Consider the following 24,272-nt stretch of genomic DNA (forward strand, 5'->3'; position numbering starts at 1 on the left):
CCAAACTCTACGAGTTTGCCAAGTTCAGGTCTTCAGACTAATGGCCAATCCATAGTAGGTCAGTGATATATGGACATCCGAATATGGGCTAACACTGCCTCCTATGACTGGCGATATGCACATGGTCAGTCCAAGGTTGGCCCTTTTTTTTACGATCCAGATTACATTGCACTAAAACGGTCCACATCTTCTTGGATGCCGAGCTTAATTTTTGCTTCCGGAATCCTTGAAATGGCATCCTGGGCACTTCAGACACACGTCATATTTTGTGAGGTTTAGTGACTAGCCATTGCAGGGCCTAGTAAGCCCCAGATGCGCCCAAGATGCCAAACCCAGGAGTGAAGACCAGCTACCACAGAAGGCCAGACAGTGGACAAGGGCGGTGCAAATCAAATTGCTCATCTCTATTTAAAGGGTTTGTTCTAATTTGAGACATTCCTTTCAGGTTGGAGCCAACGATCTTGCAGGGGGAAGGTGCAGCCAGCAGCAACAACTACATGTGAAATGTAGTATTACATGGATTTGTTAAGTCATATGGATGAGAGTCGTCTTTACAGCCTGAAAAGGCAGCGTAAAAAAGAGAAATACGAGTTAATGCACTTCTTACAGCCCCACTTTAGATATTACCAAATTTATCAGTTTTGCGTGGAATGGTTCTTTAAATTGATTTTCTCACAAATACCATACATACTGATTAGAAATGCCTTCACTGTCTGATTAGTAAGGCCCAAATCCCAAAGACCTCCACTGTTCCTGGGAACAAAAGGGGCGAAGTCAAAGTCCATCTTACTCCTGTCCTTTTCCACAACACAGCGCTACTCCTAAGGCCGGCGTCACACTAGCGAGTTTTACGGACGTATGAGCGCAGAAAATACGTCCAGAAAATACGCATGGCACACGGCCCAATGATTCTCTATGGGGCAGCTCCTATCTGTCGTATATTACGCATCCGTAATATACGGTATGTTACGGGCGTAGAAAATCGCAGCATGCTGCGTTTGTCAGCGTATTGCGCAAAAAATCCGCCAATGAAAGTCTATGGGGGCGAGAAAATTACGGATTACACACGGACCATGCGTGTGACTTGCGAGAAATAAGCAGCGGTGTTCTATAGAAAAGCCGGTAATTCAGTGCGGTGTAAAGTAAAATCACACTGACAGAATAGAATAGGTAGAATAAATGTCTACACCTAGAATATATATATATATATATATATATATATATATATATATATATATTATAATATAATATATATATATTTAATTCAGCGCTAGATAGCAGAAAAGCTGGTAATTAAATTGCTGGCTTTTCATTTCTCCTTCACAAACCCGACAGGATATGAGACATGGTTTACATACAGTAAACCATCTCATATCCCTTCTTTTATTACATATTCCTCTTTACTAATGTAACAAGTGTCTCTGTGTAAAATTTGTGGGCTCTAGCTATTAAATAAAAGGGTTAAATCCCGGAAAAAATTGGCGTGGGCTCCCGCGCAATTCTCTCCGCCAGAGTGGGAAAGCCAGTGACTGAGGGCAGATATTAATAGCCTAGAGAGGGACCATGTTATAGGACCCCCACTGGCTAAAAACATCTGCCACCAGCCACTCCAGAAAAGGCACATCTGTAAGATGCGCCTATTCTGGCACTTGGCCTCTCTCTCTTCCCACTCCCGTGTAGCGGTGGGATATGGGGTAATGAAGGGTTAATGTCACCTTGCTATTGTAAGGTGACATTAAGCCAGATTAATAATGGAGAGACGTCAATTATGACACCTATCCATTATTAATCCAATAGTACGAAATGGTTAATAAAACACACACACATTCTTAAAAAGTATTTTAATGAAATAAAGACACAGGGTGTTTAGTATTTTATTATACTCTTAATCCACCTGAAGACCCTTGTCACCTGAAATAAAGTAAAAAAAAACAAACAACAATATTCCATACCTTCTGTCGTTCAGTCTTGTCCCATGCTGTAAATCCATCTGAAGGGGTTAAATCATTTTACACTCCCTGACGAAGCAACATGTGAAACGCGCGTTGGAGTGTGGGGTAGCAGCGGCACCACGTGGGAAATGAATCCTGGTTAGTATATGGATTTCCTTATCATGTCTCAGTAATTTTCTTACTAGGAATCACTATATGTGACTTTTACTTATGCACTTTATGATAGATTTTGGGGCTATATGTACCCTATAACATATGCACTTTATTTAATTTGATACTACTAGGATCTGGATATATATTTATAGCACTTTATTGAATATTATTTATGATATTGTGAATATGAAATACCTGTTTCCCTATTTATGACTAGCTGGATATACATAGTACCGTATGATATACTATTAACTAGAATGGACTACGTGTGGTGCTCTGCTCTCCTTGTTTTTTAGATTTTGTCATATATGTTTTTTAATATTTTTTTGTGTTAAATTGGATTGGTGTCTTCAATAAAATTATTTATATTTGGAATACAATATGATTGATTATGTGGTTATTATGGTTTTATTTGTTCAAGTGGTTTTTTTGGTATAGGATTTTGCTGTCTACTTGAATTGGATCAAAATTATATATGTAAATAGGTTATTTTGTGCTCCTATATTTCTTGGTTTAAAGCTAATTAGTAATTGTGTAAGACTCGTAGCCATTTCCCCAATTCATGATGCATCATCGGAAGAAGGCGGAATCAATGGGCGTTCTAACAGTCAGATACCCAATTATCAGATTTCCTGTCTGATTATTATTATTCAGAAAACTTTTATTTAGTAGAAGTAATACTGCTAATTCGGATGTAAGATAATATAGAGATATGTTTTAATAAAGTGTGCTTTAGAAATGGAAAGAATACAGATCCTCTATCGGGGGGGTCAGTGGACAAATAGCAGACAGACAAACAACATAGAAGCTAAAACAAAGAAAAATCCCTCAAAAGATAGCAATTACATAGACTCACATTACACCCTGGCAGTATCTTTATAAAAGCCGACACTAATGGAGGATGGTTTACAGGGTAAATCTGGCCAGTAATTACCATCAGTAGACGGCGCACAGTGTAAACCGACAGATGGGAAGAAATCACTTGTTTTCCCTCTTTTGGCTCTAATGGAAACTAGCCAAAAAATACAAATAAATCTCAAAAGGCAGAGAAAAGGTCCTTCACTAGATAAACAATACACGCTGCTCTTCATATAATAGTTATGGGTGCACCGAGATGTTTTTGTAATGATAGCCACCCTATAAATAACAGGACTAAAATACAACAGAATTACGTAAATGGTGGCCTTTTCGGTTAAATAAACAGTTATTAATCTAGAATCCATGTACCAATGCAGACCCTCTGTGCACAAATACTGACGCACTGGGCCAGCATGGGCTTGGTCGGTATGGCTGGCAACAAACCCATTGCCGTAGGTTCACATATTTTTCATGTTGAACTGGACAAAAGTTTTATTCTACTCTTTAACCACTATTACACTGTGTGTCCAGTTGAGCATGAAAAATTTGGTGAGAAGTCATCTTTAAAGGAAACAGGTCACGGTGTACATGCAGCTCGATCTGTGGATTGCAAGGTATAGAGGAGAAGCTGAGCAGAATGATATATAAGTTTGTAGGATAAGATTCAGCATGACTTGTATTTTATTAATTGAAACACCTGGTGTGTGTTTACAAGTCCAGTGGGCGGTCCTACTAATGATTGACAGTCATCTCTACAAGCATTCATACAGGGAAGACTGTCAATCACTGAATAGGACCAACCACTGGACTCATACACATACCCACACGAGGGATTTCAATTAATAAAATATACGTTCTACTGAGCATATACCTCTTCATGGATCAGGAGCGCCAGTCGAGTGGTGTGCAAACCTTACAACAAATCCTACTCCAGCCCCTGCTGGTGAAGATCTGTGGCATAATAAATGCTGCTGATCATCATGAATTAGACAAACTACCTTTGCCACACCCCCCGTTACGCCCCAGTTTCACCCATTCAGGGAAAAATTGGCGTGAAAACGCCAAAAGTGGCAAGATTTTGGCGCAACTCTGGGTTTTGCCTAAATTTTATGACTTTTCAAGGCTTTTACGCCAGAATTTTAAACCTACGCAATTTCTCAAACTTTTATCATTAATGGATTATTTAAAAAAAATATATATAATTTTAGGGATGAGCTAGTACGAACGAAGTTTGTAGATTCTTCTTACAGAGTTACACCTTAATAGTATCCAGGTTTCAATCCACAAATGGAACCTAAACTATTGCCCATGGCTATTTCTGACCAATCTTTCTTGTCTCATTCAGCTGGATAAGGTTGTGGAGAAGCACAAGGACACGCACAAGAGAATGATAGAGCAGCTGCTAATGGTGGAGAAGTCCCAGAGACAAACCCTGTACGACCTAGAGGACGAGAAGAGAAAGCACACGGAGTATATGGAAAAAAGTGATGAATTTACCAATCTACTAGAGCAAGAAAGAGAAAGGTAAGGGCGCCAAGAGTTTTGTTATTTTTTGTACCAAATGGAAATTCTATTTTTGAGCAACATATTTATGAAAACCAAAGTAGAAAAGTATAATAGTAATAAGAAAAGATTGAAGAAATCTTGGCACAAGGCTTTGCACCTCCACAGGGTATCCCTCCGCTACAGGGACACACAGACCCCAGTTAGATGCATCATAAAAGATTGGTATTTCTGCTACTTCCATCTGTGTAAATGTGTTAAGCGTCACTTCCAGATCATGTGGAGACCTCTATGACGAGAACTGTCAGATTGGTTTCCAAGCAACTAAAGAAACAACTGAAAATTTAACCAAGTAGCAGATGTTGAAGAGCTTTTCTCCTAAAGGGAACGTGTCATGAGAAAATAATTTGGTATTTTTGATGAAATTGTTATTTTATTCTTATGTTATCCAATTCATGATTTATTAAAAAATTAATCTTGAAACCTTGCAGTTTTCACATGAACCTCATAATAGGCTGACACTTCCTTTTCTAGAAAGATCGTCGCATGCCCAAGTTTGATCAGTGAGGCCATGGAAACTACCACACTACACTCGGAAGACATCTGAATGCAGTTCGATTTCTATGGACTGACAAAATGGAGAAGATGGAGACATTTTTTGTTCTCCATCCTCACCCTAAAGAATTGGATTGCACTTTAATCAAACGCTGATCCGAGTGTGATTTGCATAACCAGCCCGATTCTCTTGGATGAGAAAATAAATGCTCGTGTGACCCCAGCCTGCCGGGCACCATCTCCGCCACTTCTTGTAATTAGTAGATCCGGTACAACGTCATTATTGCGGTGCAACGCCAACATGTCTGAAGAATCTTTTCCACCTCCCTAATCAATACTCATCAGCCTGTATATACCAGCTTGTAAATAAACATTGATCGACTTGAATCATGTATGTAATGGTAACATGGGGTCAAAATCCATGAAACCATTTCATGAGAAGGGAAGTGTAACTCTCATATTGAGGTTTGAAGCATGGCTTAATTATAACCTGGGAAGTGAAAGAGAAACAGAACTTCATTACAATCATTATTCAACTATGACCCCCTGCTGTGAACAGGTAATTGAAGTTGGATTCTCCTAAAGAGCAGACATCAAGTGTGGGCTCAGTGTATACACGAGTTGGGGGGTAAGACATTTCTTACCTATGGAAATAAAGTTTCAAGGTCTTCAAAGTAATATTTGATCAAGTCCAGTTATGAATATTGCTTTTTTTGTGACAGGCGTATGTCCTCTCGTTATGTGAGACATATTTTCCGTGTTGTGACGAAGTGGCGAATCTAACTCATTTACTTACACCACTGGGCGGCCTAGGCATCAAATTAATATCAGACACATGGATAAAGATATATATGCATTGGCATTAATATTTCCCGCCTGGGACAACCAGGTGGGCAGATATCCTGAAAACTGGAGATCTCTTAATTTTTTGGGACCAGAATCGATATTCCATTGACCAGCCCTCTCGGAGATCACCAAGGGGAGATATGTGGGTGTGAATGTTCATCTAATAAAAGTAGATTTTGAATTATTGTTAGTGTTGATCAAGCACTCAAATGCTCGAGTGCTCGTTACTCGAATCTAGCATGTCGGACACTCAGACGTGCTTGACTCAAGTTGTGGGGCATAATGGATGTGAATGGGCAAACTCATGTCTCTCTCCGCCCGGCTCAGATAATTCACTTATGGGAATTCGAGCAACACACGATACTTGGCACTGCTCGTTACTCGATCAATCAAATCACCCTGATTCTCAGTCGAGTATCGAGCAGTGCCAAGCATGCTCGCCCATTATGGTCACTGTGCGTTCTGCAAGATACAGTTCGATGTAAGTGTCCCATTTTCCTTATTGGAGTGCTTCGCTCCATAAAGATGAGAGCCATTCTTGCGACCACAGGCTTACTACTTTTCTTAAATCCCGTTATGACTGGAGGTATTTTCGTTTTTGCGGTTTCATTTTTGTGCTCCCCTTCTTCCCACAGCCACAACATTTTTTTTTGGTCAATATGGCCATGTGAGGGTTTGCTTTTTGTGGGACGAGTTGCATTTTTGAACAACACTTACCGTACTTTTTTTTTTTTTTATAATATTTAAAAAAATATATATTTTAAGAGAAGCGTCAAATCTGATCTCTATAAGAGGGTTGTCTCAAAGAAGTGGTCTTCCGGAGTATCATAGATTACCTAAAATACCACTGTTCTGTGATACTTCTGTCTACTTATATAAGTTTTTTGTATAATACTATATGGAACATTTTTTAATTCCTCCGTAACTTGCAGCTACAACTTCACCCACGTAAAAGGATCACAGGACGTTCAGTTTCCCCTCCATTAGTGCTGATGATTTGTCAGTGGTCTACAATAAATATTACATCCTATGTCTACAATGCTAAGAAATGGATCTAGAAAAATAGAAACTATACTTTGGCTCATGACAAGCCTTCAATACAACATAAAAGCTCTGGAGAGATAAAACTGCCAAGTTCTTTTCCAATTCTGTGAAAAAGAATGCAAATCAGCACAAAACATAAAAATGGCTAGTGACCCATAACTCAACCTGCATGACTGCACAAACATAATTAGTGTAAGTATTCTAATTTCCCTTCACGGCTCAGGAATGTGATTCTCAGACAGGTGGTCTAGAGGCCAAGGTCCTTATAGGAAATTACAGGGCAATACTGCAGAATAATTAACTATACAAGGTATCTACAAGTGCGAAACGGCTAAGACCAGTCCTTTACAGTAATCAGTGATTCTGCAAGAAAACTCTTTAGGGTAGGCTCCAAAAACTGTCAAGTGGGCGTCTCAGTTTCCGTAACTCCTATTCCCCTCTGTGAGTAGTATTGCCAACTCAGTTGTTTACAAAGACCCAACCTCTTGTGGTCGACACAAAGACAACGACCGTACAGTTGGCAACATTGCAGTGGAAGTTTAAGTTCCACCCTTGACCTCCACCCCTCCCTGGTACTCTGCCCCCTTTCACATCAGGAGTCACAGATCAGCTTATTTTGGGTCTATGAGCTCACTGAATGGTCCTGCTCCGTGATTGTCAGCTACCTCTATGTGCAGTCCTACAAGGAAGGCTGGAAGTAATTGTATAGGAACGCCCACTGGACTCCTAAGCATCGAAAGTGCAGAAGTTTGATTACAAGTTTAAACGAATATTAAAACGATATCAATCTGCCCGCCATATCCAAAATACTAGTGCAATTGCAATGTATTGTTGCCATAACAGAACTCTGATGATCATGTAATAATATTTATAACTTTTTTTCCAAGTAATCAGGCATTTTGATTAAAGTGTCCTCTGATGATAATCAAAATGAGAAAATTTGCAGACTTTGTAACAGTCGCTAAGAGACATGCAAGGGTATGTACACACTGAAAAACATGCCCTTCCCACTGTCAGTGTCCCTTATGTTTATACAAATTTTTACTTTCGAGTTGAGTTGCAACAAAGGATGCAAAACATGGCGAGAAATTTTTATTTTTAAGAAATTGAAACAAGCCCCTCAAATACTACTAAAAAGTCTAACACATAATAAAAATAAAACACAGTGAGTGCAGACATGGATACCGAGCTCTATAACCACAAAACATGGTTTAAAATGGGCATATGGCCATGTAATATAGCAAGCCTGTGCTTCTTTATTAAAAAAATATATATATGTAAATATTTATAACAAAGTCCATAATGTCTCATAATGCTGCTACTGTACAACAAAAATATGTTGATGCTCTACAGAGCTTGTAAGACATTATCTATGCATCAGCGGATGTGCGTTCTCACACCCAAATGTTCCCATCTGGAACATATTGTTAACTAGAAGGAAATGTCTTAGATATAGCAGGTCTCCACAACTCCGCAAATAAGGTAGTTGTTTCTTATACAGTCCTGGTAGTAGAACAAGCAAATAAATTTTGCATATACTGTACATGTGGACAAAAATTGCTGGTACCTTTCTGTCTAAATAAGAAAAACCCACAATGGTCACTGAAATACCGTGAAACTGACAAAAGTTATTTTCAATTTAAGTTTACTGAATAGCAACTAATGAGAATCAGACATTGTTTCTGAATTGTGGTTCAACAGAAAAATGTAAATAATAATAATAAAAAAACCTAATGAAAATGGTTAGGACAAAAATGATGGTGTCCCCAGAAAAGATTGAAAATAATTTGACCATAGGGAGACATGTAAAACTATGATGCGTCCTGTAATTAGCATCAGAGTCTACAAACTTGCAATCAGTCAGTCATTTTCTAGGGTGAAAAGTAGTCACTGTTCTGTTTGGTATCATGGATTGTACCACAATGAACACGAAGCAAAGAAACATAAGGAGAGAGTTGTCTCGTGAGATTATAAAGAAAAAAATAGACAAACATGCTAAAGGTAAAGGTTGTAAAACCATCTCTAAAGAGCCGGATGTTCCTTTTACTACAGCTACACATATTATTCAGAAGTTTAAGGTCTGTGGGACTGTAGCCATCCATCCTAGACGTGGTCGCAAAAGAAAAATTGATGACAAAGTCAAAGGACGGATTATACAAATGGTAACCAAAGAGCCCAGAACAACTTCTGAAGATATTCTAGATGAACTACAAGGTCACGGTACATCAATATCAGATTGCACCATCCATCGCTGTCTTGGCCAAAGTGGACTTCATGGAAGACGACCAAGGAGTAAATGCCATCTAAAGCAAATCATAAAAAAGGAGACTGGAATTTGACAAAATGCATATTGGAAGGTGACAAAGCTTCTAGGAGAATGTGCTTTGGATAGATGAGACAAAACTGGAGCATTTTGGCAAGTCACATGAGCTATGTTCACAGACACAAAAATTAAATGTAAAAAGAATGAACATTGTACCTATTGTGAAACATGGAGGAGGCTCGGGAATGTTTTGGGGCTGCTTTGCTGCATCTGGCACAGGGTGTCTAGAATCTGTGAAGGGTACAATGAAATCTCAAGACTATCAAGGGATTCTAGGGAGAAATGTGCTGCCCAGTGTCAGAGAGCTTGGTATGAATCGCAAGTCATGGGTTCTCCAACAGGATAATGACCCAAAACACACAGCTAAAAATATCCAAGAATGGCTAAGAGAAAAGAATTGGACTCTTCTTAAGAGACTTCTATGAGCTCTGATCTAAACCCTATCGAACATCTGTGGAAGGAGCTGAAACCTGCAATCTGGAGAAGATACCTTCACACCTGAGACAGCTGGAACAGTTTGTTCACGGGGAGTGGGCCACAATACCTGTGGACAGGTACAGAAGTATCACTGAGAGGTACAAAAATAGTTTGTAGTGAATGCCTCAAAAGGTTGGGCAACAAAATATAAAGTTATCATTTTTGTCCAGGCCAGTATCATTAGTTAAAAAAAAAATCTGATGAACCACAATTGAGAAGCAATGTCTGATTCTCATTAGTTGATATTCACTAAATTTAAATTGAAAATTACTTGTCAGTTTCGGACCATTGTGGATTTTTATTACTTTAACAGAAGGTACCAACAATTTTGCCACGCCTGTGAATCTAATCTACTTATGTGTGAGGACTCTCTATCCTAGAAAATAGTCACACATCCGTGTCTGGCTTTACATCAGTGTAAAATAGACTGTTTATCTCGTGTCTTCTGTTTTGCCTCTGCATTTTATCAGTTTTGGAAAACTGAAGTAGGTCCACTGAACTTTTTTATCCGTTGATTCTCAACAATGGATCAGTTATGAATGCATGAAACACAGATGGAACACTGAAGTAAAGTCTGTCTTCTGTGTGTCATCTGTGTTTAGCGGATCTTCGTAGAATTTAAAGGAGTTGCCCATTATTCAGATAGCCCCTTCTTGAATACTATATCCCACAATGTAAAATAAAAATCCCATATATTCAACTCCCGCACTGGTGCATTTCCAGCCATTTTGGTTTTCCATGGCATTTTTATGCCACGTGAGCACTGCAGCCAATCAGTGGCCACTAACGGGCTGCAGTGGTGACAATGGACGAACATTGGATGACCGAAAAAAGAGCGAGTTAAGCATTCCATTATCTTCAGAGCTCACGCGGCACATTGTCACCCGAGCTATAGGAGACCCGGACACATGGAAGGAGTCCCATCAGTCACAAATTGTTGGCCTATCCCAAAGACAGATGATGTATGTAAACTCACAGAAAACCCCTTTAAATGTTTGTGCATTTAAGGGCACCATACTTCAATGTACAGAAGTGTGGCAAACAGTCATTAATTTTATACCAAAAAAGTGGACGCAATTATTTCCCCTTTTGCTGTTTTCAGATTATTTTCCAGAAGAAATACAAGGAGCATTTTGTTAAAGTTAAAAGCCGAGGGCCAGAAAATGTGTAAGATAATCTATAAGAGCGTAATAACCTCAGAAACCATAAACATGAAATATTATCATTTCCAGGCATATATAAATATTGTATCTAAGGAAGTGACTAACGCTTTGGCAACACGGATATTCAGACTTAAAGAAAATCCTGCAGGACTGTGACCTCACATGTTGACCCCTCTCTCGATCGCTTGCCAAGTGATGTCACTAGACATTTGTTTAGTGATGTCATACAGCAATCACAGCCGAGTCCTGGTGAGCTTTAACATAACAGACCTCACTGTCAATGCGTTTCAAGCTTATAGTTCGCTCTGGTGTAAAACCACTTATTCCATTACTTAAAATTACACAAACAGAAAAATAAACGTCCGGTGAGAAAACTGCTCTCCTTAATATACACTTCACGAAAATCCTCAAAACTGGAGAAATCTTGATGTACCGGTTTTCAATCTATTGGTAAAGTTTTCAATCCTGCCCACTAAAAGATGAGAATGGATAACCCACAAACATCTATTAGTTGGTCAAAGATGAAAACGATCCAAGGGAAAGAAGAAAATCCCACCATATAGCTGCATGTTCAGGTGAAGCCCTAAGCAGGCTCTGGAGAATCCTGGTTGGGAATACTACAAAACTACAGTCCCCCGACGCCTTGTATGTCATAGTGGTGTATCTCTCTGTGTGCGGAAAATGGTCAGACCATCAGAAAATGGCTAAATATCAGATAATATTAAACATTACAATGAAGGGTTACGTATTACCTCTAATTTCAGGTAAAAAAGTTGACTGTCTCAGACATTTACGGCATCCAGAGCTATAGGGATCTCCAAACCCTTGTCCTACCTGATGACGTGGCCGCATTGTTCTCTTATTTTTCATGTAATGAGGTTATGGAAACAATTGTTTGGCTTACTTCTTCCTCCTAAAGAGCAGATGGTAGACAGTGCTGCAAAGTTAAAAGGATTGTCCGGTACTTATAAATCGATGGTCAATCCTTAGGATAGGTCATCAATATCAGAACAGTGGTGTTGTGACGCCCGGCACCCCTGCTGATTAGCTGCTACCAATGCTGGATGTGACCAGTTGCAGAGTGGAAGAGCATCGCTCCATCCACTGTCTAGCCGCCACAGTGGGGTACTGCGGATCCACTCCCACTCAAATGTGTGGCAACCGGCCGCAATCACTACACAGTTGGCGGAGCTGTGTGGCCCCACCGATCTGGTATTGATGACCTATCCTGTAGACAGGCCATCAGTATAAAAAGTACTGGACAACTGCTTTACAGTGAGGTTGCCAGCAAAAGTAACTTAAAACCAAGCACCGTCGCTCGGTGGACCTTTGACGTGGCCGAGTAGTTCAGTGCACGTACATTTTTTTGCATTGATCACCTTTCTCCACTTCTTTGATTGACAGCTCTGGCTCTACATGAGACAGAGAAAGTAGGAGCTTGATAGCAAGCAAGTAGGTAGGAAGGTGTCCTGAAATGTTTGATCACACCAAGGTGCACCTCTCACATATGCTTGGGTTTGCACAGTAATTTTGTGCTGTCATTCTCCTTTTAATGTCTGTTATCTTTACCAGAAAAAAATACAAAAGTCTTAGGACAGTTGTTATGACTTATTGAATCAATCATAAGCGAATGTATACAACTTTCTAATTTATCCTTCTCGGGAAACAATAATGGCATCGTCCTCACCTTCCTGTAGTTCTCCTTTTTCTGTCTAGAGACGCTCTGTAAATATTCAGAAACCTCCTCAGTTCTCCCCAAAAATTAATCTAGTGTGAAATGGTACAACCTACAGAGGGAGGAGGGGGATGCAGCTGCAGTCTTTGCCTCAATAAAACAGCATGAGAAGGGAGGAGCCGCACAGGGTAAACATTTGATTGGTCTACAGCGCTCAGCACAACTCCTACATTCTAGTAGGGTCGGCCGGTTTCTTGTCCTCTGTAGAAATAGGTGCTTGCACCCCCTTTTGAGCTACACACTTCACCTATATAGCTTCCCATGGACAGGAATGACTGATAGGGCCATCTAAATAATGGCATGTACACGTTTTGGAAATTATAACTAAAACTTTGACACTCCTGATCACTAATGGTTTAATTAGAAAGGCATTTCATTGGTCCACCGGTAAGTAAAAGAAAACATCTTGCGGACATTTGACAAACGTCATAAAGAGCAGTCCTGATTCCCGCACTTCAGTGACATTCTTCTGAGATACATAAATGTCCAAAGTCATGCCGGTCTACGGGAATGTGAGAACTCAGGCCGGGGAGTGAATTCTCAGAAAGCTGTATGAGGAATCCCGTAGGGAGCGCAGGCGTTTGTCATGAGACACTTGTAGTGATCGGGTGTGAAAATGACTTTGGCGAACATAACTTTTATCTGCTTTATTATTTCTAGCCGATGCCAATACAGAAAATTGGAACAATGTGTTGTTGTAACATGAGAAATTACACTTTTTGGAAAGCACAAAAATATCAGTGACAAAATTGAAAAACTTATGAGTAATGTGAGAAAACTTATCCAAATAAATCCCGTAAGACGTAATACAACATATATCACTAAAAATAATATGTAAAGGACAAGGGCAAGGCAGGCAGAGCGAGCATTGTTTGCGGTAATGGTCTATAGTGAAGATAACTGTATATGTAAGAATAGAACATGCAGGTCACACCTAGCGGACATACCTGTATAATCATGGTGACCGCTGTCAGATGGCAGGACTTCTACCTGCAAACACCATTCAGATACTATACGGCTTATCAGTGTAAATCGGGAATTGCAGGTGCCCAACATATTGCAGAACTGAGGACTTGTGCCCTCCATTCTCCCCTAGCCACAAGAATGAGGTCTGTACTCATGGTAGAGTAAGAGGGAGTCTGTCACCCCCAAAATCAATATTAAATAATCTACACTGTGATCTAGGGGACTTCGCCCCTGTAAAAAATATTTTTACTAGCATTGTACTTGTTAGTGTTACAGCGTCTGAAAAAAAAAAAAAAAAAAAACTTCCATGGAAATGAGGAGGCAACGGTGCTGGCTTGGTGTGGCCAAGAGTTTGGTGAACTATTACGCCCCTTAATTTGCATATTGAGGGCCTTCCCCGACTTCTGATGGACAGTATTTGCTTCCGGGGCAAGCACGATCTGATCTCAGTCTGCGTGTGTGCGCATGCGCACTGATACTGCCTGGGCCAGGCCTCATAGTGTGGGCGGGAGCGTTCTTCTGCCTGGTTTCTGTCTGCAAACGGTGCTCACGAGAAGCCAAAGAGGACAACGTGCCCGCCCTCTCTGTGTATGTCAGCACTGACACGGTCTGCGGCCGGTTATGGCAGTGTCAGTGTGCATTGGCACACAGGCGGACTGTGTTCAGATACTGCTTGCACAGAGAGGTGAGCATGGGTAATCAGAAGTGGAGGAAGGCCCTCAATATGAAAAAAGATGGGACGGAATGATACACCAAGCTCGTCCATGCCAAGGTTGTCTCAAAGCCCCCTTATTTGCATGGGAAGTTAAATTATTTTTCTCAGACACAGTACCACTAGCAGGTACAGTGCTTGTGTGATTTTTATAGTTATGTGAGTGGAACGTTTATATTCAGTAGGAGCGCCATTCCGGAACCATAAGCTGAGTGTCATCTTTCATTGTAATGTGATTGTGCTGCAGTACCAGGCACAGCCCATGTGCAAAAGTGGCGCTCAAAAACAAACTTCAAAACTTTTAAAACATTACTCTTCATAGGTAAGGTCTCCTGCATTAATTTATGTCAGTAAAAACAAGACCATGTAGCACCGTCTAGAAGTCATGTCATAATGATTAATCCTTAATGACAGCTCGTTTGTTCATTCATTATGTAAGTACAGCTCTGTCACCTGTAATGAAATAATTGTATCCGCGTTCCCGCTCCCGGCACTAATCACTGATATTAAAGTTGCTTAGAAATAAATGTTTACATAAATAGTCCTATTAGCCAGATACAAGTATTGGCCTGAAAACTGTGCAGCTGCACAGATGACTCTTCTGTATCTGTGGATGATACAAGAATTCATTCATTTTCCCAGGATCGGCTCTCAGGTCAGCAAATGAGAAAAAGTTGAAACATCAGAAATGCTCATTTTTCATTAACATAAGACATTGTTCCTTAATCTGTGGTCATCCAATGACCTGGACCTCAAACGATCCTTAAAGAAACGAGTTTCAGAAGTTATTCTGTAAAGTCTGGCCAGACACAGCTCAGCGTTAACTTAAGCTGGCTATATACGGCACATGAGAAATCTGTAGGCCAAAAGTTTGCTCAGAAGAAAGCCATCTATCCAGTTCCCCTGCAGGACTCAGATTAGGAAAGTGTTCACGTGTTTTCAATGGGGAGAGAGGAGAAAGTCTGCTTTCGTCTTGTAAAACATAAGAATAGGTCATTAGTTAAAATTCCAACTTCCCAGTCTTTCTCCACATCATCTGTTGGCGGAGAGTTGGGAGATTGCCATATGCATGAGATGGTCGGCCGGTCTTGACAAATTTGGCTGGTATGGAGACCTTAAAAATGTAAAAATGTTGGGACCCAGGTGCCACCCAGGTGCCAAGACCTACATCAATTGCTAAAAGTAAAAAAACAGTAATGCAAAGTTGAGTACTGCTCTTCTGGAAGGTGGAAGCGCTGAGCTTTAGCACTTCTGTTCCTTAGTTTTGGCAAACACTGGAGGTCTAAGCAGCCGGATCCCAGACTTCTCTAAGAAATGTCAAAAGCCATGGGATCCCATAAATTGTGTCACACGAAAGGCATAAATAGAGATGATTAGGGGTCCCAGGAAAGAGCTTTAGGGGAGACCAACAGAAAGAGGGCGAGATGAGGATCTGGTACGTGAAATTAGCATAATATGTTGCCCTAAATTGCCAAAATAATGTTTTAACAGTGCAGCACGTTACATTCCCTGAACCAAACATGGACTTCATTCGAAATCATGGCAACATGATATCTCAGGTTTACCTTTAAAATCGCAGACATCGGCCACTATGAAGGGGAACGTTGCACGTGAAGTTGCCAAAGGGAAACAACCTGGCCTTCATTTTCCTGTCCATCATGTTGATGGTGAGGGGTTTGTGCTTCACTTACATGGATGTGGGCACCAGGATGCAGTAGGAGGAGCAGTGCACCGAGATATGTTCTGCCTGGGAAAAGAAATTATGTTGATGGTACTTAGGCACCACCGACCTGGATATGTACAGAACATGGCCACTGATGCTTTCAGCGGGATAATGTGCCACACTTCCCACATTATTCACAAGTGGTTTGAAAAACATGACAATGAGTTCAAAGTGTTGGCTTCTCCTTTAAATACCCCAGATTTCCATGTGATTGAGCACTTGTGGGATGTCCTTACAATTTTAAGGGGTATGCGGTTACGAAAATGGCATACAGATACAACAGCACCCCGTTGCAATTCTGGTGAAGCTCATGCTTCAAATGTTAGAGCTTTTTCGGTGCAATCAAGGGGAACTACATGTTGTGAAGCAGGAGGCTTTAAAAAAAAAAAAGGTCTGTCACCCCATAACGCCTTTTAGACTAACGATACCGAAATATAAGGGACTTCACACCGATAAAGTTCAAACTGTTCAATGTATCTGTGAAAATAACTTTAAATCTATATTGTAAAGGAGGGGACACCGAAGGGGTCACTCAGAATCTTATTGTTGCCACCAATTTAACAAGGATTGCAGCCCGGAAAGGTCACACAGACCCGACCGCTGTGATCTTTGTGTTGAACAGGTCTCTGCTACCCCCTATCGTTCGAACACTTACGCAATTGACCGACGATTAATGGAGGAGGCTGTTCCCACTCATAGGCCGGTTATTGGTAAAGTAACAGTGAGCGTATGGTATATACACCTCCGATTCCAATGCATGGAATATATGTATATATTCCCGATACAGTCACTGTGAACTCCACGATAAACCCAAACTATTTGCTGCCACCAGTCGATTTTTATAGAGGCTGAATGGACCCCTCATTCTGGTAGAATATGGCTTTCAGTGGCGCGGTTTAAAGAACAAAAGGAACAGAGCTATTACATTTTATATCTAATCCAAAACGAGGCAGTATTTATAAAAAAATATACACAAGATTTTACAAAGATGCAAAACAATACAGCATATAAAAGTACAATACAGTACATAAAATAAAAAAGGAATAACGGAAGAAACTTACTACACTGCTCACAGAGATGAGTCAAATTAGCCGAAGGAGAGCACTCGGGGATGTTAAGCGAATGGGATTCATGCATACACAATTTGCATCTTCCTACAGGAACCAAGATCCTAATTTGGTTTGACCTTTTTATCAGTACCTGAGTTTCACCCACACACCTCATTTGACGACCTCACGTGGGCTGGGTTGTGGGTTGTTCTCAGCACCCCAGGATTTTATGAAATTCTCAAATTATGTGATAACTTCTCTCCGGATGATTGCAGAAGTTCGAGATCGCCACCATATTTTTTCACTGGAATTGTAAGGTTACTCAGAGATCAAACATGACATGGATGGTGTCAGTTATCTGGCCAATATTGATTTAGGGCTTATAGGCAGGTGTCACATTTATGAAGAAACATGCATATTCTTCCTCTATACTCCCCAGAAGATGAAAATGTATATTCCATCACTACTGGATTCATACAGTGGGTACGGAAATTATTCAGACCCCCTTTAAATTTTTCACTCTTTCATTGCATCCATTTGGTACATTCAAAAAAGTTCATTTTGTTCTCATTAATGTACACGCTGCACCTCATCTTGACTAAGAAAAAAAAACAGAAATGTAGAAATTTTTGCAAATTTCTTAAAAAAGAAAAACTGAAATATCACATGGTCATAAGTATCCATTCCCTTTGCTCAGTATTGAGTACAAGCACCCTTTTTGAGCTAGTACAGCCATCAGTCTTCTTGGTAATGATGCAACAAGTTTTTCACGCCTGGATTTGGGGATCCTCTATACAAACTCAGATATTCAACATTTTCTTCCTATAGCAGTATGGGCTGGTTATTGTAGCATTTCCCTTGCAGTAAACCACAGTGTCACTTGAATTCAAAATGCATTTTCTGGTGGCAAAGACCTTTCCACTTTGCTATTCATGTGTAAACACAGGTACCCTTTTGTTATCCAGCCCTCTGAAAATAGTTATCCTGTCTCAATTACCTGTCCAAACTATAACTCTTTGTCTAGGCACAAAATACATGCTTCTTCCTACCGCTGTGATCTTTTGTCCTAACAAGAGCTCCTGCATATTAATTAGGATGGTACACTTCACACTATAGGTAATTCCCTACTTCCTTATGTTCATTTTACAGTCTATTCAAGGAGGCTCAAACTGTCAGCTGTTTGCCTCCTCGCTGGAAATTTGCATGAGAGGGGAGGAGGGAGAAGGGAAGAATGCCCCTTCACTACAGTGGCTTTAGAATGCTTAATGTTTTCTATGACATATATGCAAATGAGAGGTCTCCGATGCACCCATGGTGCGGTCAAGAGCTGGGTACACTGTTAAACCACCTTAATTTGTGTTTTTGAGATTGCCCCAGCTTGTGATGAACAGTGCTCACTCGCAGAGTGAATGCTGCCCCGCGAGTGGGTGCATGTGCACGGATAAGGGCTGTGCCGGTTGTACATGCAGACAGAGGTTAGGCTACTTTTGCACTTGCGTTTACTTGATCTGCAGCAGGCTGCGGACTTCCTCCGTGAAGCCCCGCCCTCGGCCGCACCTCCGCCGCTAGCTCCGCCTACTTCTGCATGCGGACCGCATGCGATCTCCGTATCTATCTTTAACATTAGGTACGCAGGTCGTGCGGCTGTATGCGGAGGCTGCCGCATGCGTCGTTTTGACGCCACTCGCTACTATGTCGGGTGTACTTGAGGTATCAGCAGAAACTAACCTGAGAGGGGAACGTGCCCAGTGTGGACATGCTCCAGGATTGAGCTATGTCCATCAGAAACTAGGCGGTAATACAGATATAAATTAAGGAGGCATAGCGATGCACCAAAGACACCCCACATTTGAATATGGATTAAAAGTTATTTTCACAAGTGCTGCACCAGTAACAGGTACAGTGTTAATATGAATTTTATAGAGGTGCAGTCTCTTATATCTCTTGTGACAGTCATGTGATAGAGGGGAGATATGTTTCACTATGCCAAATGGCATCAATGATATAAAATCCAGAGTTGTATTTTCTCCAGCACAGTAAGTGTTGCGAGGGCCAAGTTATGTTATGGGCTGGTTTTCAGGGGCATATTCATAGAGCGGGTGGGAGAGTATCACCCCATATCTCCCTACAGAGCTAGCACCACTGCGTGTTGACAGGACCTTGGTGAGGTCACAGTCATGTGATCAGTCACGTAATGGAGGAGTCACATGGTCCGGGCTTAAATGGCTGAAGGGAAAAACTCTCAGTGTTCAGTGTGGGCCTGGAGAAGGAGCACTCCAGGGAAGAGCTGCATGGACTTGAGAAACTGAACGGTGTGTGTTCTGCCAGCCGAGAGCGGGAGGGACCCCGCTCCCAGAAGGACTGTGTTTGCTCTGCCACCATTTTATTTTGTTTTCCTGTTTTGCCCAGAGGGCTGTATTTTCTTTACCACAACTAGGTTTATGCTGCCTACAATAAACCCAAGGAAGTTCTTAAAGCCGCAGTGTACCCATGTTTACCTCTGTGTGCAGCAAAGTGAGCCGATCTACCACACTTTATATAGTTATTTTTAAAAAATGCAATTTTGGAAGGACAGACTCCCTTTAACAAAATGGCTAGTTGGTAAAAGAGAAGGTTCCCAAAAATAAAAGTCACATATCGCCGGTTTTCGTGCACTATGGGTTCAGCACATCTGAATTGTGATTTAATTTTTTTCTTGAAAGGTGGCTCCTGAAGATAATAAGTTGGCTCACTGCAGCTTCACATTTCGAACCTTAACAAATACAGGATATGCACAAATCAGACACGTAAAATGAAGACTTTTTTTTTTTTTTTCTTTGCGCAGAACTGAGTAAGGAAAATTGCTTACATGGTTGAGAGGTTAAACAAACAGATTAATCAAGGGCGGATAAGTTGTTCGTCCAGTAGGAAACGATTAATTTTCTTGATTAAGATACAATTCTCAGACATATTTCCTTAAGTTAGAAAAACAACTCAAGCATTAATAGCATTAGTTGGTGACAGGGAAATTAAACTAGCCGTAAGTGCTGCCATTATTTTCCAATTTTATCAAGCAAGCCATAGTATGAGAACCCGAGGCCAAAGACTACTTAGTTATCACTGCTAAACCTCGATTTCCTATAGTGAGGAGCGGTTCTCAGGGCATAAAGGAAATAATCTCACCTCCACTCAGGAACACTTAGGATAAAGCCCATGTCGGCACTAGGAGCCGGGATGATACAAATGCGGGCAGGATCAAACCCGACATGAATGGGGAAAACCATTTATCTGGTATTCTGGAGTCTCTTCGTCTGGTCTTACAGAAGATATTCTCATATTGGACACAACAGCGTCTAGCAAATTTACGGAATTAAATCTTTATATAACGTGTGCAGGCAAAATGACGAGATGATTAAATCATTGAACTGAATGAGCTCATCCAGAGGCTGAAACCTCACGTCTCCAGTACAATCGTATCCAATGTACACAATTCACTGAGCCAAACACGTCGGTAAGGGTGCTTTCACTTTGCGTTCTGGGTTCGCGTTGGGGCATACGTCCGAAATCCCCCCGCTAAACCGGGTCTGGACGCATGCGCCGATGGGGCCAATAGGCTGTAATGGTGACTGCAGAGGGAATGTGCTCACTGCCATGCATCACTTCCGGGAGTGTACGCCAACAGGAGGCGGACACTCAGAGGTAGTAGACTGCATCTGAGTGTCCTCCTCCTGTAGGCGTACACTCCCGAAAAAAGTGCACAGCAGAGCTCACGTTCCCTATGCCATCACCACTACAGTCTATGGCCTGTTGGCGCAAGCATTCAGACCTCGTTTTGAGGGGGATTTCGGACATATGCCCCGACAGGGGCCCAGAACGCAAAGTGAAAGCACCCTAATAGATGCCACTTATTTATACTGGATCTGACCTGCTTTTACAGGACATAATTGATCATGGCTATCATAGAGTAATGGAAACCTGATAGTTGAGATCCAAACTCCCGAATGGACAATTGATTACTCAAATCTATGTCCTACAATGTGTTAGTAAAGGTAGAAAGTGTCAGTATGCAGTACTAGCGACTAAGATACTGCTCACACCATGTTTTTGGGTACACCAGAGGTAGTCATATAGATTATTCCCAGATGTATACCTCCATTAACCCCTCCATGACCCAGGGTATTTTGACCTTAATGACCAGGCCATTTTTTGCAATTCTGACCAGTGTCCCTTTATGAGTTAACTCAGCAATGCTTCAACGGATCCTAGCGATTCTGAGACTGTTTTTTCGTGACCTATTGGGCTTCATGTTAGTGGTAAATTTAGGTCTATAATTTCTGCGTATTTATTTTTATTTTGTTAAACCAGAGAGTTATGTGACACAAAATAGTTAATAAATAACATTTCCCACATGTCTACTTTACATCAGCACAATTTTGGAAACTTTTGGAATGTTATAAGGGTTATAATTTGACCAGTGATTTCTCATTTTTACAACAAAATTTTCAAAACCATTTTTTTTAGGGACCACCTCACATTTGAAGTCAGTTTGAGGGGTCTATATGTCTGAAAATACCCAAAAGTGACACCATTCTAAAAACTGCACCCCTCATGGTGCTCAAAACCACATTCAAGAAGTTTATTAACCCTTCAGGTGTTTCACAGCAGCAGAAGCAACATGGAAGGAAAAAATGAACATTAACTTTTTAGTCACAAAAATGATCTTTTAGCAACAATTTTATTATTTTCCCAAGGGTAAAACGAGAAACTGGACCATGAAAGTTGTTGTCCAATTTGTCCTGGGTATGCTGATACCTCATATGTGGGGGTAAATCACTGATTGGGCGCACGGCAGGGCTCTTAAGGGAAGGAGCGCCATTTGACTTTTAGAATGAAAAATTGGCTCCAATCTTTAGCGGACACCATGTCGCGTTTGGAGAGCCCCCGTGTGCCTAAACATTGGAGCTCCCCCACAAGTGACCCCATTTTGGAAACTAGACCCCCCAAGGAACTTATCTAGAAGCATAGTGAGCACTTTAAACCACCAGGTGCTTCACAAATTGATCCTTAAAAATGAAAATACTTTTTTTTTCTCAAAGAAATTTCTTTTAGCCTCAATTTTTTAATTTTCACATAGGCAACAGGATAAAATGGATCCTAAAATTTGTTGGGCAATTTCTCCTGAGTACGCACCTACCTCATATGTGGGGGTAAACCACTGTTTGGGCGCACGGCAAGGCTCGGAAGGGAAGGCGCGCCATTTGACTTTTTGAATGGAAAATGAGCTTCAATCGTTAGCGGACGACATGTCGCGTTTGGAGAGCCCCTGTGTGCCTAAACATTGGAGCTCCCCCACAAAGGACCCCATTTTGCAAACTAGACCAAATGGGAACTTATCTAGACGCATAGTGAGCACTTTAAACCCCCAGGTGCTTCACAGAAGTTTATAACGCAGAGCCGTGAAAATAAAAAAGAATTCTTCTTTCCTCCTAAAAAATTATTTTTTAGCCTGGAATATTTTATTTTCTCAAGGGTAACAGGAGAAATTGGACCCCAAATGTTGTTGTCCAGTTTGTCCTGAGTAGGCTGATACCCCATATGTGGGGGTAAACCACTGTTTGAGCACATGCCGGGGCTCGGAAGTGAAGTCGTGACGTTTTGAAATGCAGACTTTGAAGGAATGCTCTGCGGGCGTCACGTTGCGCTTGCAGATCCCCTGATGTGCCTAAACAGTAGAAACTCCCCACAAGTGACCCCATTTTGGAAACTAGACCCCCAAAGGAACTTATCTAGATGTGTGGTGAGCACTTTGAACCTCCAAGTGCTTCACAGAAGTTTATAACGCAGAGCCGTGAAAATAATAAATACGTTTTCTTTCCTCAAAAATAATTTCTTAGCCCAGAATTTTTTATTTTCCCAAGGGTAACAGGAGAAATTTGACCCCAAAAGTTGTTGTACAGTTTCTCCTGAGTACGCTGATACCCCATATGTGGGGGTAATCCACTGTTTGGGCACATGCCGGGGCCCGGAAGTGAAGTAGTGACGTTTTGAAATGCAGACTTTGATGGAACGCTCTGCGGGCGTCATGTTGCTTTTGCAGAGCCCCTGATGTGCCTAAACAGTAGAAACCCCCCACAAGTGACCCCATTTTGGAAACTAGACCCCTAAAGGAACTAACTTATCTAGATGTGTGGTGAGCACTTTGAACCCCCAAGTGCTTCACAGAAGTTTATAACGCAGAGCCGTGAAAATAAAAAATCATTTTTCTTTCCTCAAAAATATTTTTTTAGCCCGCAATTTTCACGCACAAGAGTTACAGGAGAAATAGGACCCCAAAAGTTGTTGCCCAGTTTCTCCTGAGTATGCTGGTACCCCATATGTGGGGGTAAACCACTGTTTGGGCACACGTCCGGGCTCGGAAGGGAGAGAGCAGCATTTGACTTTTTCAACGCAAGATTGGCTGGAATCAATGGTGGCGCCATGTCGCGTTTGGAGACCCCTGATGTGCCTAAACAGTGGAAACCCCTCAATTCTAACTCAAACACTAACCCCAAGACACCCCTAACCCTAATCCCACCCTAACCACAACCCTAACCCCAACACACCCCTAACCCTAGTCTTAACCCTAATTCCAACCCTAACCCTAAGGCTATGTGCCCACGTTGTGGATTTGTGTGCGGATTTTTTGGCACCGTTTTTGAAAAATCTGCAGGTAAAACGCACTGCGCTTTACCTACAGATTTACCGCGGATTTCCAGTGTTTTTTGTGTGGATTTCACCTGCAGATTCCTATTATGGAGCAGGTGTAAAACGCTGCGGAATCCGCACAAAGAATTGACATGCTGCGGAAAAAACAACGCAGCGTTTCCGCGCTGTATTTTCCGCACCATGGGTACAGCGGATTTGGTTTTCCGTGGTACTGTAAACGTGATGGAAAACTGCTACGAATCCGCAGCGACCAATCCGCTGCGGATCCGCAGCCAAATCCGCACCGTGTGCACATAGCCTAATGTGCAACCCTAGCCCTAAGTGCAACCCTAGCCCTAAGTGCAACCCTAACCCTACCCCTAATGGAAAAACAAAAATAAATATATTTTCTGTACTTTATTATTGTCCCTACCTATGGGGGTGATAAAGGGGGGGGTTATTTACAATTTTTTTTATTTTGATCGCTGTGATAAATCTTATCACAGCGATCAAAATGTACAGGGAACGAATCTGCTGGCTGGCAGATTCG

At 41.3% G+C, this 24,272-nt stretch overlaps 2 protein-coding genes across 2 annotated transcripts in view; one reads left to right on the top strand and one right to left on the bottom strand.

Moving 5' to 3' along the window:
• CMSS1 (cms1 ribosomal small subunit homolog) overlaps nt 1-24,272 on the bottom strand; it is a 398,466-nt gene that overhangs the window by 226,638 nt on the left and 147,556 nt on the right. The gene's annotated exons all lie outside the window — the stretch shown is intronic.
• Nucleotides 1-24,272, top strand: part of FILIP1L (filamin A interacting protein 1 like) — a 319,879-nt gene that overhangs the window by 174,509 nt on the left and 121,098 nt on the right. The window contains exon 4 of the mRNA XM_077294134.1: nt 4,309-4,487. Coding sequence (XP_077150249.1) covers nt 4,309-4,487 — 179 coding nt within the window. The remainder of the gene's footprint in view (nt 1-4,308; nt 4,488-24,272) is intronic.

The sequence above is a fragment of the Ranitomeya variabilis genome, chromosome 3 (genome assembly GCF_051348905.1).
Source record: "Ranitomeya variabilis isolate aRanVar5 chromosome 3, aRanVar5.hap1, whole genome shotgun sequence".
Taxonomy (NCBI): domain Eukaryota; kingdom Metazoa; phylum Chordata; class Amphibia; order Anura; family Dendrobatidae; genus Ranitomeya; species Ranitomeya variabilis.